Below are 20024 nucleotides of genomic sequence, written 5' to 3' on the forward strand. Positions count from 1 at the left end.
ATTTATGCATTTTGTAAATGAGAGAAAAGATCTATTTGAGAATCGTAAGTTTTGGGAATTGCCTCATTTGTGTGATTAGCAGCTGAAAGCGGGGATGCCCTTCCAAACGGGGGTCTGGTTCAAACTATTGAATTGTAGGTTATTTAATTTAAATTTTTGGTTTACTTTGCGAACAAAGAACTCTTTCACATCTTACAAAGTGTTTATATTGCGATAATACAATAAGTTGTGCTTTTTTGCTCTATCTTAATATAAAATGGTATGGTGTGTTGTCGTCTGTCTGTCTGTCTGTGTGTGTGCACACCAACTTCAAATTGGCAATACGATGTCCTCGACTTACATGATGAAGTCCTTAAAACCTTCCCCCCAAAAAAAATTAAAAAAAATTTTCTGCATTTTGGTTAAAATGAACAACTACGATGTCCTCGACTTACATGATGAAGTCCTTAAAACCTTCCCCCCAAAAAAATTAAAAAAAAATTTTCTGCATTTTGGTTAAAATGAACAACTACGATGTCCTCGACTTACATGATGAAGTCCTTAAAACCTTCCCCCCAAAAAAATTAAAAAAAAAAATTTTCTGCATTTTGGTTAAAATGAACAACTACGATGTCCTCGACTTACATGATGAAGTCCTTAAAACCTTCCCCCCAAAAAAAATTAAAAAAAATTTTCTGCATTTTGGTTAAAATGAACAACTACAATGTCCTCGACTTACATGATGAAGTCCTTAAAACCTTCCCCCCCAAAAAAATTAAAAAAAAATTTTCTGCATTTTGGTTAAAATGAACAACTACAATGTCCTCGACTTACATGATGAAGTCCTTAAAACCTTCCCCCCAAAAAAAATTAAAAAAAATTTTCTGCATTTTGGTTAAAATGAACAACTACAATGTCCTCGACTTACATGATGAAGTCCTTAAAACCTTCCCCCCAAAAAAAATTAAAAAAAAATTTTCTGCATTTTGGTTAAAATGAACAACTACAATGTCTCGACGACATGATGATGAAGTCCTTAAAACCTTCCCCCCAAAAAATTAAAAAAAAATTTTCTGCATTTTGGTTAAAATGAACAACTACAATGTCCTCGACTTACATGATGAAGTCCTTAAAACCTTCCCCCCAAAAAATCAAAAAATTATTTCTGCATTTTGATTAAAATGAAAACGCGAATGTCCTCGACATTCATGATGAGGTCCATTAAAACCTTCAAGGCAAAAATCTCACGTATTAAGAATATCCTTGATGAAACGACAGCGAGAATATTAACAATGATGAAACTCCCAATTATTCGCGATAAAGAAATTCAATTCATCCTATGTTTTCTCTTTAAAATTAAATGCATATATATTATCGACCATGAATCAAAATTAAAGCTATTATCATATTTGACTTGACAGAATGTGCAATAACATTGACACGACTTTGAATAGAGTGTGCAATTAACAGATTTTGAAAACCACTTTGATAGTTGAACCACATTAGCACAATCATTAACACAATTTACCACCAATTGACGACACACGACCTTGAATAGAGTGTGCAATTACAGATTTTTAAAAAAACTTTGATAGTTTTGATAGTTGAAACCACCATTAGCACAATCATTAACACAATTTACCACCAATTGACGCACGACCTTGAATAGAGTGTGCAATTAACAATTCCTTTGGTGGGCTTGGGCTCCGCTCGGCTCTCGACATTTCTCTTACCGCTTTCCTTTCATCGTCTTCAGGATTGTATCTCTTGTCCATAAGATTCTTGAAAAATCGCCGGATCTCGTTTGGACTCTGATATTAATTCTGCACTTTTGCTTTGGAAGAAAAAGGGCTTGAGTTCCCTTCTGATAGGTCCCTCCAACGTGAATGGGATAAAATTCTCAGTAAGCATCATGCGGACTCGTTGGAGGCTCTCCTGAACCAGCACAGACTGGCTTGTTACCGTGCACCAGCCAACCGCATTCTGGCTCTTGGCTTAACTGCTTCCTTCGACCCATTTGGACACTGTCTTGACTCCGACGCCCCCGTTTTGGCATTTGCCTCCGCCTCGACTTCCGATCTGTAGTCCTCACCCCTGCCGGTGCGGATCTACTATGGACGTATACGGGCTCCATGCCCTCTCCTGCAAGAAAAGCGCGGGTCGTATTCCACGCCATTCGGCGATTAACAGAATCATTCTCGACTCACTCGAAAAGGCCGGCTACCCTTCTGTCCTTGAGCCTAAGGGTCTCGACCGTGGTGACGGGAAAAGGCCGGACGGCTCTACGTTGTTCTCGTTTTATTCTGGGAGACCTTTGGTCGGGATTCCACTTGTGTGATACCTTCTCAAAGTCTTTCATCAACGAATCGGCCTCTCTTGCTGGGTCTCGTGCTAATAAGGCTGAGCTTTCGAAGTGCCGGAAATATCAGTCTTTGATGGATGACTTTTGGTTTTGGCCAATCGTTGTCGAGACTTCCGGCGTCTTTGGCTCCGGGACCCTCACTCCCTAAAGAAATTGGGACATCTTTGTTCTTCGCGGTCCAAGGACCCTAGGGAATTTACTTTCCTCATTCAGAGGATCCTGCTGGCTGTCATGCGTGGCAACAGCTGTTCCTCCGTCTCGCTGGGAGAATTTATTAGTTTGTTGACTTTACTTAGTAATTAATAATTCAAATATAACTTTGATAGTTGAAACCACATTAGCACAATCATTAACACAATTTACCACCAATTGACAGCGCAATCAGAAGAATTTGCGTATAAAAATATTATTAACTATTTACTTGAGTTTTTCGTAAAGATAGAATTATTTTCGGTATGCCTCTTTTCCTAAACTTTTTATTATTCAAAATAATTTTTTAAATAGATAACCGAAGGAGGAAAAACGAAGCTGAAGAAAAAACGGTCAGCTTAATAAGGTAATTAATTAATCTTTTGTGTGTCGCCTCATATGGGATTAAGACTTTGTGCAATAGAGTTGCGTGGATTCAGGCCTGGGCGATCAACTGCAGATGTAGTATGGGGACATAGATGGATCTGTGCCATATCTCAGAAATTTAAAATGGCGACCACAATATTGGGCATTGATATGAGCAGGGCATTTGATACAATCCGCAGAGACAAGCTAATGGAGATCCTCAAAACCATTCTTGACAATGACTCGATCAGAATGGTTCGAGCACTACTTATAGACACCGAGTTAACGGTGAAGATCGGACCCGTACAATCAAGATCTTTCAAAACAAGCATTGGAACGCCCCAAGGTGATTCAATATCACTGTACTATTCATTGTCTATCTTGAAGCGGCACTAAGAGATCTGAGAAAACTAGTGAAGACTACTTCAATAACTGAAGTGATATATGCCGACGATGTAGACTTTTGTCTCATGATAAGTCGACACTCGAAGAACTGCTGAACATTGCTCCTCATGCACTGGAAAAATGGTTCTTAAAAGTGAACATAGAAAAAAACCGAATATGTAACAATCAACCGGGAGGCAAATAGAACAGACGAAAAATGGCGAAACTCGAAAAAAGTTGGAACTCTTTTAGGAGATAGTGAAGACATTATGAGGAGAAAGATGCTATCGACTGTTGCACTTAACAAACTGCGGACCACTTGGCTACGAAACCGCGAGGTTGGAACGGCCTTACGTGCCAAATTATACAATGCTTTTATTAAACCCATACTTTTGTACAACGGAGGAACATGGGGAATATCTGAGTCTGAATCAAAATCTCTTGATGCATTCCATAGAAGACAGTTAAGAATTCTTATTGGCATCAACTGGCCAAAGAAAATCAAGAACTCCACCCTATACAATATCTGCAACAGCAGACCCGTCAGTGTGGACATTACCGAAGCACGTTGGCGCCTATGGGGCCACATTCTAAGACTCGACCAGGATGTCTATGCTAACTGGGCAATGGAATCATATTACGCAAAGGACGAAAGATCTGCGTCCCGAGGACGCCCACGAAATACATTACCTATTGTAATCTCAAAGAACTACAACGCGTTAAAGACAAATGAAAATGGAGACGACCTAGATACTCTCAGGAGTATAGCATACAACCGCACATCATGGAAAATTATGACCGAAAAGATAGTCTCATATGTGGCACATGTGGGAACTTAATTAGTTTAAATTACATTATGTCCTATGACAGTGCTAATAATAATAATAATATGTGTGTCGCTTTTTGTGGTGTCGCTTCTGCCTGCCGCATCTCTGCCTGCCGCATCTTGCCTGCCGCATCTCTGCCTGCCGCATTTCGCCTGCCGCATCTCCCCACCCCCCTGCCCCATTTCCGCCAGTAAAAAACAAAAAAAATAAAACAAGAAAAAAAAGGAAATTACAAAGGAAAAATGAAAAAATTAAATATAAAAAAAAATAAACCACAAAAAATGAAAAAAAAAGTTTGCAATGACAATAAACAAAGCCCAGGGACAGTCATTAAAGGTAGTTGGGTTATTTTTAGAGAGGAGTGCTTTTCACATGGACAGCTGTATGTGGGATGCTCGAGGGTAGGCAGAAGAGAAAATTTATTCATATATGCCAAGGAAGGACGGACGACAAACATCGTTTATCAACAGGCGATAGAATAGGGTTACATTAAACCAGGTAGTTTATACATCTACATAACTTATAGTTGTTTGATGAAACAGGCCCTCCGCAGGAGCTAGGTCGCGGTGAGCGAAGCGAGCTGCCGAGCTAGTAGTTTGATAAATTTCTATTCTTTTTTTTAATTTGATTTTGATTAATTAATAAATCATTCTTTTTAAAACATTTTGTTGAAATAATCAGTCAATTTTAAATTTTTCTTATTTCTTAAATCTTTTCCAAGTGAATTTTTTTCAAATTAATATACTTAATTAAAATATTGATCATCATTTAATTAGCAGCAGAGGATAAGATGGAATAGCAATTCCTAAGCAAGATGGCTATTGATATATCGTTGGAAAAGCCATGTCCGTTCCCGGTGATCGTTTCTCTTGCTTGCCGGTCCCCAGTTTAATAAGGAATTTTTTAGTTCTGGGACCGAGGACTCACGACGTCTTCACTGCAATCGGGGCAAAGATATGACGGTGCGATTTTCCAAGTTGAAATCTAAACTCATAATATTTTTTGAGTGTCTCAAAAGATGTATATTGCGTTACATTTTCAAACTTATCTATCATTTCATACGTTTCTAATATCGTTGTTTTGTCCTCTGTCCCATTTCCATTATAAAATTCGCGACTTTTGACTAGATCTTCGTTTTCCTCAGATATTACTTCAGTTATCATTTCTTCCAGGAATTCTTTTCGCAATTTTTATCTTCAACTAATTCTTCTCTATTTTTTTCAATTTTCTTCCAACAATTAATTATTGTTGTTTTTTTAACTTCCATCTACGCTTTTCTAATAAGTACCATAATCTGTCGCATATTAATATTTTCAAAAATTTAGAATTATTGTTGTATCTTCTTTAATTGAACATAAAGTCCATTAGGACTCAATGCGCACCCATGATCCTCGGGAAGCGGACTGGCTAATGCAACGGTTCTCGATCGCCATTATCCGGGGAAACAGTTGGACAATCCGCCAATATAAATAAATAAAATACTAACTAAATTATCTGATTTTATTAAAAACTATAAATTCACTGGCTTGAGATAACCTTCACTTTAACGATAAATATTAAATCGGGATATTTTTTAGATTAAATATTTATAACGAAAGTCCCAAAAAATTAGAGGCTAGATAGGTAAGTAGCTAAAAGAATAGCCAAGAACCTCAGCTCAACGATGCCGCGCTGCGTATCGAATGGCAGTTTCCGCGAGCACAGCGACCAAAATTCATTGGAAAAGCCAGCTTGTCTTCCTTCAATCGTTTGTTTTCAAGGAGATTCTTTACCAATGTCAGTGAGAAGTTGAGTCGCAGCCTTGCCGACAATTCCTGAAGTTTTGAAGGCAAAAGGGGCAAACTCAAAAGAATCCGGAATACACAAGAATTTCTTCTTTATTGATTTTATAGCCTGAGCAATGGCAAAGCTCGGGTTGCTAACAGTCTTAGGTTGCATCGCCGCAGAAAAAAGTCGACGCAGGTGAAACCTAAAACTAAAAACTTTCTTTCCCTAAAAGAAAAAGGTTGTCACCCCGTCGAAACGCTTACCGTCACTCAGGGAGAGAACGGCTGGCTTTAGAGTGAAAAGAAAACCTGCCGACTCTAGAGCCCTCCTGACAACGTCATTTAGTTAAGTGTGGGAAAAAATTCTATTAGCATTCTTCTTGAACGACAAGGCGTACAAGCCGTTCGCGAAATTTTGGTCCCGTACCGGCATGGGTGGGGCTGGCAGATGTCCAAGCCCAGCCTAAACAGATAATCCGCAAGGATTCATCCTCCAGTAGTAATCCCGTACTAGGGATAGGGAGTGCTTTGAGCCAGTCTCTCATATGCGGCTGACAAATGCAGTATAGTGAGGCCAACTAATGTTGGTCCGACTTTAAGCGAAGTTTGGGTAATGTATTTAAACAGTAAATTTTGTCTCAGCTCCTTGTACTAAAGAAATCGCAAGGAAACAAAGGCCAAGTAAGCAGCAAACACAGCAGGCGGAGGAGTATTCCGAAAACTCGTTACGTTCAAAAAAAGATAATAGAACTGAGCAAACAAAATTCCTGAAAGCCGAGGTGGAAAAAATAGCAAGGCAGAGCCAGGTCCGCATAGGAGCGAATTCCGATCCCTCCGAAACGTGTAGGTAGGCTGGCAGGGGTAAAACCGTCACCAGTGCAACTCGAATTGAGATGGTATATTTATGATTCGTAGACAAGATTGTCAATTTTTGATAGAGAATCAGAGGGAACGAAACATAGGAAAAAAAAGATGTAAGTCAGCCTTTAAACATAAAGAACAATCTTCAAAAAGAAAAACGCCAGATGTAAACAAAACTTAGGAATATTTGCGTCTAAAACTTAATTATACACAGAAATGTTGAAATTTAAGTAAACTTTAAACAAGACCGACATTGAAAAAAAGAGTAAATGATCATTTTAAGAAAGAAGTAAAGGGAAATGTTATAAAAATTAGAATAGCTACTACACTTTTAATGAAATCTACAAAATTTATTGATATATTTGGATATTTTTAAGATAAAAGTCTACTCAACGGATTCAAACAAGTACAAATAATTGGGGCGACAGAGAGTCGCCTTGGAGTATATCACGTTCTATATTAACAGTGCCAGCTGTTTTTTTCCCAATCTCAAAGAGACTTTCCAATTTGGAATAATTGTTATCCAACTAGGCAGTCCAGAGTTTTCCAGGATTTCAACAAGAAAGTCATGACTAACTGAGTCAAATGCTTTCTTGACGTCGATCCATGCACAAAATAATTTATTATCGTGCACTCTGTTGACGCATCTGTTTAAAAGTGTAAGTTCTTTTGCTCTTTGACAATGTCGTTTAGTTCCAAACTGGTACTCAGTTATCAAGTTGTAAGTGTCGGCATATATTGCAATTTTTTCATTCACACACTTTGTAACCAGTTTGTACAAACATTGCTTACATGTGATCGGTCTGAGGTCCTTGGGGTCAATAGAGGTTGCTTTCTTTGGGATTAGGTATGTGATTCCAGTATAAAACCGGGTGAATAATTCTGTTAATAATATTTCTGATTTCTTGAAGTAAGAATTTGTGAAGAGAATCCAATTTTTTGATGAAATATCTTCAATACTTGTAGGTAGGTTATTTGTTGTATATTCGATGAATGATTTATTTATCATTTCGATTACTTCGTGATTTACATATTGAGACGGTATCTTCCTTATCTGTTGCCTGGCATCGATTAGTTTAGAATTATTTGCATCAATTGGAATCAATAATTCCTCAAGCACCTTGTTGTATAGTGCCAAATCAGGGGAATTATTCATTTTATTTCCATTCTTGGTAATTTCACTTTTATTCACAAAACACGGCGACCGAGATTTTCTAAAAAAGCCAGCTCGTCTTTTTCCAGTGGCTTTTTTTCGAGAAGAGCCTAGTTAAGATTTCAAAAGCTGCCAAAGCCTAGCAAGCCAGCTTTTGCCGAATCCTGAAGTGGTGGATTACCTGGGTTTTCCCAAAAACACAAATTACGAATAGATCTTGGCCAAAGGATATCAGAGTTATGATAAATTCTGAAAAGTGTGAATTAATGGTGAGTAATTTACTGCCTGATCAAAAATGTGAGCAGCGACCAACCCGTACTCCATTGCTTGCGTTTGATTTAAAGCGTTTTGTCATAAAATTTCCAAAAAAATCAGCTGGGAAAACCAAGAAATTTCCACCCAATTTTACTGAGGCTTGTAAGCAAGTCTAAAAGACCCAAAAAGCGTCTCTACTTTTGCTTAAACTTAATTTCTTTTCTTGACATTCAACATCACAGTTGTAAGAATATGGTCCTAAGTTGATATATGGAACTTTTAATTGAAACTATTAAATTATTTAAATAAACGTGTCTTATTGTTAAGTGTGTTTTGATGGGGATCTCTCACCTTCCTTCCGGTCTTAACGTGGCGCTATGGGGTCCACCATGTCAGTTGGAACTTCCAATCGGATATGGAAACGCTCAGGAGGCACTTAATGCCTACCGAAAAAGGACTTCTAGAACTGTGACCCTGGGACATCGTCGTCTCATTGTGGGCAGGCTTGAGCCTTTCAAAGGATCTCCCTCATTGAATCGGGGATCACGGAGATTATAATAATTAACTGGCTTACCCGTGTTTGGTCTTTAAATAAAATAAAAAAATAAAAAGTGTGTTGTGATGGTGTTTTCTCATATTTATTAATATATTTTTAGGCTGATAAACCAGTACAAAAACCTAGAACATTTCAACGATTTACATACAGAAGATAGAGTGTAGAAAAACTGTTTCAGCTTTCGAGGTTAAACTCCTATTGACGCATCCAGCAGGACCGAGTTTGCTGAGTTGACGACATATGAGGCGATGTGCAGGAAAACGTGGAGAAATCAAACTTTTGTCAAAACTTACAAAGGCAAAGAAGGAGGCAGCCGAGTATGAAAAGCCGAAAGTAACTTAATCACAAATATTTTTAAGACAGTAAAAACCCACTTAAAGAACGTGATTGTGGATCCAGTCATGATTGGTTCCGTTATTGGAGTATATAGTGGAAAGATATACAATAAAGTAGAAATTAAGGTTTGATTATTACTGGGTTATTTGTCAGCCTGAGATGGTTGGACGTTATTTGGGAGAATTTTCCATGACTTAAAAGCCTGTACAACACGGGAGACCAGGACATGGTGCCACGCATTCATCTTGATTTATTCCTCTTAAATAATTTACTTTTTTCTTTGTTTTTTCGTTTTTAAATTAAATGCCTTTTAATCATTGACTAACTTATTTCAATAATTAACACCAATTATCCAAAAAAAACATGTAAATTTAATAAAATATTATGTCGCGAGCGCAGCGCGCGACCGAGCGCTAGACGCAACTTTGACACCTAACAAGCCTATCATCAACAAATATATTTATTAAATTATTTAAAATTTTAACATGATTTAAAATTAAAATTGAAATAACTTAAGTTTTCCATTGAATCCCATAAAATAATTTATAAGTAGACCTTAATAGAAAAAGTAAAATCAATGAATACTGAACGCTAATTTGGTTTAGGTTGTGAGGGGGGTAATAATTTGACAGATCTCATTGCTATTTTTTCGTTTTAATCTCTAAAATTAGGTCTTCTAATCAAAAATGAACTGTGCAGACAGGCTTGCTCCTTCAGAAGATTCTTGTTTTGACATTTTTATAAATTATGAAGCATTTAGATTTTTTCTCATTATTCTAAAATATCAATTATAAATTTTAAAATATTATTTTTATTTATGAAATCGGTTTTAAAGCTCATTCTGCTTTGGCATCGATTTTAATTTTTGTTATCGAATATATTTAATCCAAATACAAGCCTGGGTATTTGTCAATTTATAGATTTTTTGATTGATCGGATCTAGAAATTGAGTGGTCGCTCACTGCGCTCGGTCGCTCGCTGCGCTCGCGACATATTAAGACCAGGAAACTTCCGTATAAGATGATAAAGACTAATGTTATTTTCACAACATATTCAATATTATTGCACTATACGTTAGCTTCCCATCATTAAATAAAAGGACTGAAAAATTTTACAGCAAGTGGGCTAATAAAAGTATTTAATTTTGTCAATAATGTATCCTTATCTTATGTGCTTGATGGAATTCTGCATTTCGTTTTTTATGATATGAACTTTAATGTTTATGACATTTTGAAATAAGAGAATATCAGTTAAAATAAAGAGGAATTGCAAAAATCAGAAAATTTACAAAGACAAAGAAAGTCAACAAAGAAAGGAAAAGGTCCCGTTTACGAAACTAATTCATTTATTGGAATCTCCAGTGGTTGATTTGGGAGAGCAAAGGACTATCTCCGGGTAGAACACACGAAATTGTCCTTTTTACATAATAATCGGAATCCCAGTTCAAATTTTCGATAATATCCTTCAATAAGTGTGCTTTCCCCACGTCATAACCAGTCAGTCCATTTTTCAAACTCACAAAATGAACATGAAAATGATAAAACGTGGGTTAATAATGAACAAACACTCGCAAGCTCTTGGAAAAGCATACTCGCGCTCAATTTCTCTCTAAGTATGATTAATCACAGAATCTAACCATTCCGCTCTCCAAAATGTTTCTGAGGAGGGGAATATGACTTTGTCGGAGATCTCGAATGCTCATAATGTCCCCTCGATTGCAGATAGCTAGAGTGTAGAGTTCATCCAGCGAATTTTGATTTCACTTTAGATTCGGGACCATCACGAATCCTGTTGAAGGATCGGAATCTCGAAAAATCACTTTTCACAATCACTGTCCAAGAGGTTTTGAATCCACTAAAAATAAAGTAGACAAAGTACTGTGGTATTAAATTGGCACGTTTTTAGGTAAGGGAGGACTGCATTGATGTATTCATTGCCAGTTTCTCTTAACATGACCAAAGAAGATGCCTCGCTGTATTTCTCAATGTGGAGAGGGGTGGCTGGACAAATTAGAGTTATGTTTAATTCTAGAAATAAGCATATAAACAATTCTTTTTCAGGAAATCAGAACACGTTTTCAAATGGCATCGATGATAGATGTCGTTAGAAATTTGATTTGAAAATTTGTTTGCTTCAAAGTCGACAATTTGATTGATTTTGGTGACTTTTAGATTTGAGTGCTGCATGATTACAATCGCGTCGTGTTGATTGTGTTTGAATAAACAAAATATTGTGTTTGATGTTTTATCTTGTCTTAAGACACGAACAAATTTCAACGTCTTAAAAACACCACTTAGATCCATTATCATATTTTTTATATTAATTTTTTATTTAATAAAGTTATATTTCAGGCAATACGATACGATTTTCTTAACCATAATCATCCAACTTACGCGGTTTCTAGCTTACCTGTGGAGTTTGTCCTGGCTATTACAGTTGTTTAGGGTTTTCTCCGCGCGGATGAGATCATGTTGCAAAACAGCCGGCAATGTTGTTTGGGGTCGTCCAGGGAATTTTTGTCTATTTGTCAGAAAGTATTCTTCTATGGCCTGGTAAGCAGGTGCAGTTGGATCTATTCTCAAGATGTGCCCGAATAGCCGTCTATGATGTCTCGGCTAATTGGCATCGAGTTACTGAGTCTGTAGAGCTATTAGTTATTGATTTTCTTAGGCCAATGTAGGCAATTTAGCACAAAAAGCTGTTTTTTGTTAAAAATCAAGATTCTTTAGTTCGGTGTCGGAGATACCCTATGTAGATGAATTTTACAGTAAGAAGGGTTTAACAAAAAAATTCTAGATTCCAAAACTTAGTGATGAGTGCACAGGATAATGTCTTAACCAATTCTTAATGACTGCTTATAGAGCAGGAGCGGCGAAAGTCTTTCTGTGAATGATGTTCTGCCGCCTCCAAGCACTGAACCAAGCTTTTTTGACAGTCTCCATGTTCTAATAAGCTAAGTGTGCGAATGTGATATGTCAACAACTTCATTCTTGATTATGTTCATGGTTAGGAACCATTCCTCGAGTTTTCCCGGTGCAAAAGAAAATTAATAACAAAAATTGAACTACAGGAGAAAAAAAAAGAAGCATGTTCTATTAATAAAATTTATTCTGGATTATTTATTACTCCTTTATCACTCTGCCAGAAACGATACAACATTACTATCTGCTGCCTGCAAGAGATCAAAATCAAAGGTCTTTAAAAAAATGTTGAGCAAAACCTTATCCTGCTTCCATCGGACTGCCGCCACTACGGGATGGGCTTTGCGGTGGATATCAGACTAAGAAAATATCAAAAGAATATGGAAAGTAAATCACAGAATTTCCGTAATTTGTGTTTTTTTAATAAAAAACAATTAAAGGAATTCGAGTATTAACTCCGGGCCAAGCAGAGATCCTCTATTTCAGCCAAGAGAATTCACGTGCATCCATTTTCCTCCAAGCGATAAGGAGGCCGACGTCTTTCAAGAGTTTCAATGCTTGGGGGCCAAATTTTAAATTGTTGATGAAAAATGTACTAAAAAATAAAATCAGCCCAAAAAACTTTTTAAAAACCATTCTTAACAACCCTACTTTTTGAGATTTTCTCAAATGTCTAAAACCTAAAAAAAAGAAAAATGGACACTCTCTAATTCAAAATAAATTCTAACTCATCAATCAAAAAATGCAATCATTAATTCCCATTTTTTAGATACTCGGCCGAAATATTATCAAACATTGACATGACATCCTTGATCTGTATGTAAAGATTATCCCACAGCCCGTCCAGATCTTCGTTGAGAACCATCCTATTTTCTCTGGCCATCTAAAATGGGTTAAATAAATCGCATTTACAATATTAGCATCACAAAATCCACTAAAACTGCAAAATCTCTTATTCATAAGAAGCCTTGCTTTCCCTATGGCACAATTGATAGAATCAATTGCTATTTCAGTTAGAGTAGCAATAAACCGTCAGATGATAGGCTGTCTGAAGTGTCCAATTCATTTTGAAACGTTTTTATTAGATCGGTCAATTCATCCTGACATTTACTCATTTTTAGCAAATATTTATTCCCATTGGGTCCATCAGATTTCTTTAAAATATAAAAAAGCCTAAATTATGCCTGAATTTGTTCGATTTGTTCGATTGGGGGTTGCATATTAAATGCACACAACAAAGAATAAAAAATCGGAATATGCGGGATTTATTAGTATTATAATTGATAATTTAAAAAATAATTTTTTAACAATTTAAAAATAATATCTAATAATTAAATATACAGATATCAGATAAAAAATTAAGAATTTTTATTGTATTAGATTTGTGAATATTGTTTTAAAAATTTTTAAAGCCTGCAAATTTAAAGACTGAATATTTTATAATTTTATTACAATGAATTAAAACAATTTTAATTTTTATAATAAATAATTTCGTTTATTGTCTAGTTGTAGTTAACTCAGTGGTAAAAGAATAACTTCAATATATTTATAGCCTTGTAGTATCATGTCAGAAACCATTAAATCTTCAGTAAATAATATTTCAGATATCAAACAGAAAACTCTTGACAAAATAAAACAACTACAATTCAAACGAGTAAAATACCAAAATTTATACAAATTTAGAATGAAGCAAGAAAAATCAATCTCGCAGAAGTAGCTGAGGAAGCAAGGCAATCCAAACTCCCCCCAAATTGGCGGGCAAAAGAGCAAAGACACGAATATTTCCTTTCCGAAGAAAAAACAAAACAGGTCAGTCCTTAAAACTCCTAAATCCTCAGACCTGTGATGAAAAAGGCATTGGATTTGAACGAATGAAATACATGGAAAGCACAATTCACGATCTTCAAAGAGCGGACAGGAAAATCAAAAGGAAAGCGCCCAATCCAGACTTCATAGGTCTCTCAGACATAAAAATTGTAGATTTTAATCGAGCTACTGAGCTAAAATATCAAAAATTGATCTCTCAGTTGCCTGTGGATGAGGAAGCTTATCAAAAACAGAAAGAAAAACTGTTTTTAGACTTATTTTATTTTTAGAGGAATGGCTTTTTATGCTGATGAGACCACCTTGGGGTTGACTGACGTTAAAGACTCGGAAGAGGCGATGAATGCCTTGGTGTCTGATTTGGCAGCACAGTTGTGGCTGTTGTTGTAGTTGTAGAGTGGCCAAGCGTGATAAGCATAGTCGGAGAAGAGTGGAAAATGAGAAGGATATTGATTACATCAATAATAAGAACATGAAGTTTAATAAAAAACTGGAGAAATATTACGGAAAGTATACCGCGGAGATCAAACAAAATCTCGAGAGAGGGACAGCTTTGTGATATTTAATGGATTTTTTGTTTATTTTTTGACTAATTTCTGGAAATGTATATTTGGTTCTTGGTTAGGAAAGATAAAATGAATTTAATTTTTTTGATAAGTTATCAATTTATTTTTTTATAAATTTGGTATTTTTAAAAAGTGGCTTTTAGAGATTGATATGATTAAAACAACAAATGTTTCTCCAGTTTGTTTAATAAAATTTTGAAACTAGTTTAGGTATGGAGAAAAGCAAAATCAATGCAAAAAACAAATAGGGGTGATAGCAAAGTACGTTCTTAACTAAATTGGACGAAGTAAGATTGGTTGACAGTATACTAACAAGGCGGTTGAATAACTTGAAAAAATCAGTTAATTTCCTATAATTGTTTTAATGAGTATTTTGATGATCAGACTTTCGATTGCAATCACGTTTTGTTTGATGTTATATTAGTATATCGATGTTTATGAACTCAAATCATCATATACGTACATCTTTGTTTAAAATTACGTCTTTTTCATTGATATATGGTTTCGGAGAAAGTCAAATCTAAAAACCAAGACTATGATTTTTTATTCTGATTTATTGAAAAGAACTCAGGACACTCCTGCACTGTGAAGAACAATTTCAATTTGGCTTAATGATATTTTTAAAAATTATCTTTATTTGTGACTTATAGAGTTGGCAGAAAATATTTCAGAGAATATATTATTCAGCAAAGTTATAGATTTACAGGTAATTGAATGAGATACACTCCGGAGAAAAGGGAGACCCAGTTCAAAGTCGCACTGTATTAAAAACGAAATGAATAAATCGGACCTGTTAAATGACATTATTGCCCCTAATATGGTTAATTAGTCAGAAATTAATGAATTATTTGAAAATTTCTAAAAATAATAATTAAAAATCCTTTGTTAGATAATTGAAAAAATGGTTTTAAATCAGAATATTTAAAGAAAGAAACGAGGCTCTGAACTAATAAGAAACGTGACTGGAACATTTTGTTAAACGTAAAAAGACTTAATTGGATAAAAGAATATATTAAATAAATCCCAAAAATTAAAATTTTTAACTAAATAAATGGAATTCCAATCCAAGTCAATTCTCTATATTGTTCATATTGTGACCCGAACAGCGAAATCAAAAATTTTTCTTCTTTTTCAATTCGTTTTCTAAAGAAATCAACGCCACGATAAAATTGCAGAACAATCGAAAATACATTACCAAGCATTATCTAAAATCAAACATAATAGTAAAAAACCTGTGAACCAAAAAAGAAATAAAATAAACCGGTATAAGAAGGATGTCGAAAATATTTATAAACTCCAGTTTTTATTAGTATATGATCTTCCCGGTATTTCTCCTCTAGCTCATAACTGAAGTTACTTCCGAGCGTCAAAATAGAGACCTTTCGTAAAATATTTCCTGATACACCAAGAATTAGTCCAAAGACAGAAATAATCCAAAAACGTTGCTTAGCGTCTGAAAAATGAAAACGTAAAAAAAACTTGGAAATAAAAAAACCCAAAACAAATTTTCGAAAACCCCAAACCCGATGGAAAGATTATAATCTTTATGTTTAAAAAAGAAAGCATCTGTTAATGTGCTCCGAATGTTTCCAATGTTTGCGAAAGTAAATTCCAAAAAATGATATAAACTCAATTGGATTAAAAATACTCCTAAAAATCTATTTTTAGTCCACAATAACATCAAAAATAGTCCACCAGATAAAAATACCCCCAATGCTGTGGAGCTTGCCAAAATCTACAAGAATTTATTGATTTTTTTACATATTTATAGTCATAATAATTTATTTTAGATGTTTTCTTAAAGAGTAGAGATGTTGGAATAATTAGAATAGTAAATATAATCGCAGTATATGAATTTGTAAAGTACAAAATCGGTAATATTGAGGAGCCGCTTAAATAATAAACAGTTGAGAAAATGAAGTAGTTTTTTCGTTGATTTTTCTATTTTTTATTCAAAATATAAAAAACGTCTAAATTCATTTATGAATAATGTCAGATGTTTGTTTTCAGCAAAAGCGACCCAGAATGAATTCAATTAAAATGTATTTTTTAGAAAATTTTATCTATAAAAGAATTAAAAAATAATTTTTATTAATTTAATTTCAATTTTTTTCAAACTTAAACTAATGAAAATTTTCATCTAACTTAATAAGAATTTGTTGATTAATGGCTTTGTTATAGCATTAACGTGAATAAAAATACACTCAACCCTCTCAAATTGGCCATTTTTGATTCCTTCAATTTTGTTTGCCAATTTGAGAAATGGCCAACTAGAGAATAAAATCGATAATTTTTCAAAGAAACTACCTTAATGTATCTTCAGTTATATTTTTTTAAAGTAAAATTCAATTCACATTTGTTTTTTTAGATATCAGTATATTTTCTTTGTAGCGTCTTATAGATAAGATTGGTAAGACATCATGCTCGTTTTCAATGTTTTCTAATAAATCTTTTTTAATCAATCACAGGTTTTAATTTATGAGTTCTACTCATATTCGTGCAAAGCATTATGGAAACACGATAGTTGAAAATTTTGTAATCTTTAAATCTGTTACAACAAATGGATTTTAAAGGAATGATTTTATAAAACAATCCAGTTCCATCTAAGTTGTAAATTTGATCATCATTCATGAAATTTAAAAAGAAAAGACTCGATGTCAACGGGATCGTCTGTTATCATTTCTCCATGCAATTTTCGCATTCGAAATCCATGTCGTTTTTTAAATTTTTCCAAAAAACAATTTGAGTATTTAAAATTTACTACTTTAAGTTGTGCAAAAAACATAGCCTTGCTGTAAATTAAGGCATCATTAAGAAAACCGCCTAAATATTAGACCCTAGATAAAATACCTCTAGACCAGCGGTTCTCAAATGCGGCCCCCGGGGCCGCATGTGGCCCCCAGGATTTTTTTTGCGGCCCCTCTAGAGTAACTAACTTTTTTAATTTTTTAAATTTAATTATTCATTCTTAAGGTTAAACATATCCATAATTGGTGATTGGTGATTCATTTTTAAGGTTAAACATATCCTCAAATGGTCCCGGGGTTCTAGCTATAAAACTGGACATTAAGAATGCATTCAACAGCCTGAGGAGAGATGTGATTCTCGAAACCTGCTTAGAAAGGGCTCCTGATATTATCGGCTTGGTTCACCTGGCATATGGGTCAGACAGCTCTCTTCTTTTTGGAGATGAAATTATTAAATCGTGCACAGGAGTTCAGCAGGGCGACCCTATCGGTCCACTGCTGTTCGCCCTCGGCATTGACTCTGCCGTACGGAAAGTCGATTCTATTTTCAACCTGTGGTACCTCGATGATGCAACCATCGGGGGCCCCTCTGATACTGTGATTGAGGATATTTTCAACATAATTCCCACCCTGCGTGAAATTGGACTGGAAGTAAACGTCAGCAAGTGCGAGCTTATAAATATCTCTTGCTCGCACGAAAAATTCGGTTCCGCACTAAACAAGCTGCAACTTCGCCTTCCGGGGCTGACAACCACACCCATTGATGATGTTCTATTCCTTGGCGCGCCCATGGGCCAAATCCAACTTAAGAAGTCGCTATCTGAGAAAGCCAAATGGGTCACTGATTTCACAAATAAGCTCATGTGGCTTGATTCTCACTACGGATTTTTCATGCTCAGAGTAAACCTCATGTTGCCAAGGCTTCTATACTTGCTGCGAACTTCAAACTGCTCAATACAATCTGACACGCTTCAATCGCTCGATACTTCTTTGAAGTTGGCCGCTGAAAAAATTCTAAACATATCCTTTGATGACGCTGGTTGGACTTGTTGCAAATTACCTCTACGTCTTGGCGGAGTTGGACTCCGTTCACCTCTGGACATGGCTCTTCCTGCATTCCTCTCCTCACGTGCGAGCTCCCAAGCCCTCATCACCCAAATCCTACGTAACTCTCGCGGATTGGAAGAGGACCGGGTTTTCTCTGGAGCTTGCGAATTCTGGAAGGGATCTGGATTGGCCATTCCATCTAACATTTCACGCCAATGGGAATGGGATGATATCTCCAGCAAAGCTAAAATGGAAGCAATCAGACCTACTTTGGATCAGCATCGCCTCGCTTGTTTCGGTGCCGCTGCCAGACCTGAAAGTGGGGCGTGGCTTAATGCCCTCCCTTGCTCCCAATCTGGAACCCTTCTCGATAATGACTGTGTGAGGATTGGCGTAGCAATACGCTTGGGACTTAATGTCTGTTCGGGGGGCCAATGCCGATGCGGTAGTAAAGTCGATACCAAAGGACTACATCCCCTGTCATGCAGAAGGAGTGCTGGCCGTGCTCCCAGACACTCCGCTATCAACGAGACTATTTCGGCTGCGTTACAAGCAGCTGGATTCCCGACAGAACTGGAACCCGTTGGGCTTGACCGTGGAGACGGTAAACGCCCAGATGGAGTCACCATTTTCCCGTGGAGTAATGGGAAATGCCTCGCGTGGGACTCCACGTGCACAGACACCTTCTCAAAGACCAATATAGTTGACTCCGCGATCAGTCCAGGCTCAGCCGCTGAGAAGGCTGAGGCACATAAAGTTCAGAAATATTCCAACCTGTTGAACAACTTCATCTTCTCCCCAATATCCGTAGAAACCTCCGGGGTCATGAGTCAAAAATCGTTCGAACTCGTCGGGAAAATCGGGAATCTGATCTCGAGAAGACGGAGAGAGCCTCGGGAGAAGCAATGGTTGTTCCAAAGAATATCCATTGCGATCCTGAGGGGCAATTTTCATATATTGGACTCACTTACGATTTGACAAATGATGTTTTGCTTAATTACAAAAAATCTCCTGCAAAGTGCATTCAGAGTATTATGCCCATAATGGTCTGTTTCATGGATTCTTTGAGCAATGATTTTCATTTCTTCTGTACTTGTTAAAGCTACAATAAGTTTTTGGAGTCAATTAGTATATCGCAGATATAGCTTTTCGTAAATAAAAATGCAGTTTTAAGCTTTCTTTTTTAGTCGAAACTTTCTAATTATCGAATTATCCACGTCTTGCGCTTCAAGAATGATTTCCAGTAAGTTGTACATCTTCAACAAACATTCTTCAACAAACATCCAACAAACATGTGACATTTTGGCAAAGCAAAATTTTGAATAACTATCCATGACATTTATAAGATATTTATAGGAATCATTTATATCTGAATAAAACGAAAGATCGACTAAATCAATTTAATAGCTAAAAATAAACTATTGAATAAACCGTTGTCGAGGTTCTTTGGCTACTATGTTGACTAGTGGATATTTTGTCTTTAAGGGCTGACTTCGGTGACATTTGTAGTATAGTGATATTACATCCCTAATTATGTTTCGATTGTTATGCAAAAATTATTTTTGCAATACTCTCTCATTATATTAAATCCATAGTGATAAATTGAATGAATCCTTTGCAGTTTCATGGATTCAAAATCATTTGAGGCAATTACCAATATTTTGTTTCCGTCAGGTTGTCATTTATGATAGTATGATAGTTCAACATTTCTTATTTTAAAAATGATGAATTAATTGAAGAACATGAAAATGAAACTATAATATAGCACACCTATCATTAGATTTATATTACCTCCAGAATTTACGAAATTTCTACATGTTTTGAGAAAACGAAATCTTTTTAGTCTTGAAAAATGTTCTGGTATTGCATTATTTATTAAAAAATC

The 20024-nt window shown here is 35.7% G+C and overlaps 1 protein-coding gene across 1 annotated transcript; it reads left to right on the plus strand.

Moving 5' to 3' along the window:
• The first annotated feature begins 3561 nt into the window (after nucleotides 1-3561).
• Nucleotides 3562-4119, plus strand: LOC115229035. Its single transcript, XM_029799464.1, has one exon. The coding sequence runs from the start codon at nucleotides 3562-3564 to the stop codon at nucleotides 4117-4119; it is 558 nt and encodes a 185-aa protein (XP_029655324.1).
• Nucleotides 4120-20024: the final 15905 nt, after the last annotated feature.

Source organism: Octopus sinensis, unplaced genomic scaffold, assembly GCF_006345805.1.
Source record: "Octopus sinensis unplaced genomic scaffold, ASM634580v1 Contig11651, whole genome shotgun sequence".
Lineage (NCBI taxonomy): Eukaryota > Metazoa > Mollusca > Cephalopoda > Octopoda > Octopodidae > Octopus > Octopus sinensis.

Excerpts from the sequence above, each read along its gene's own strand:
- LOC115229035 (XM_029799464.1), top strand. The coding sequence starts at position 3,562 with ATGCTATCGACTGTTGCACTTAACAAACTGCGGACCACTTGGCTACGA.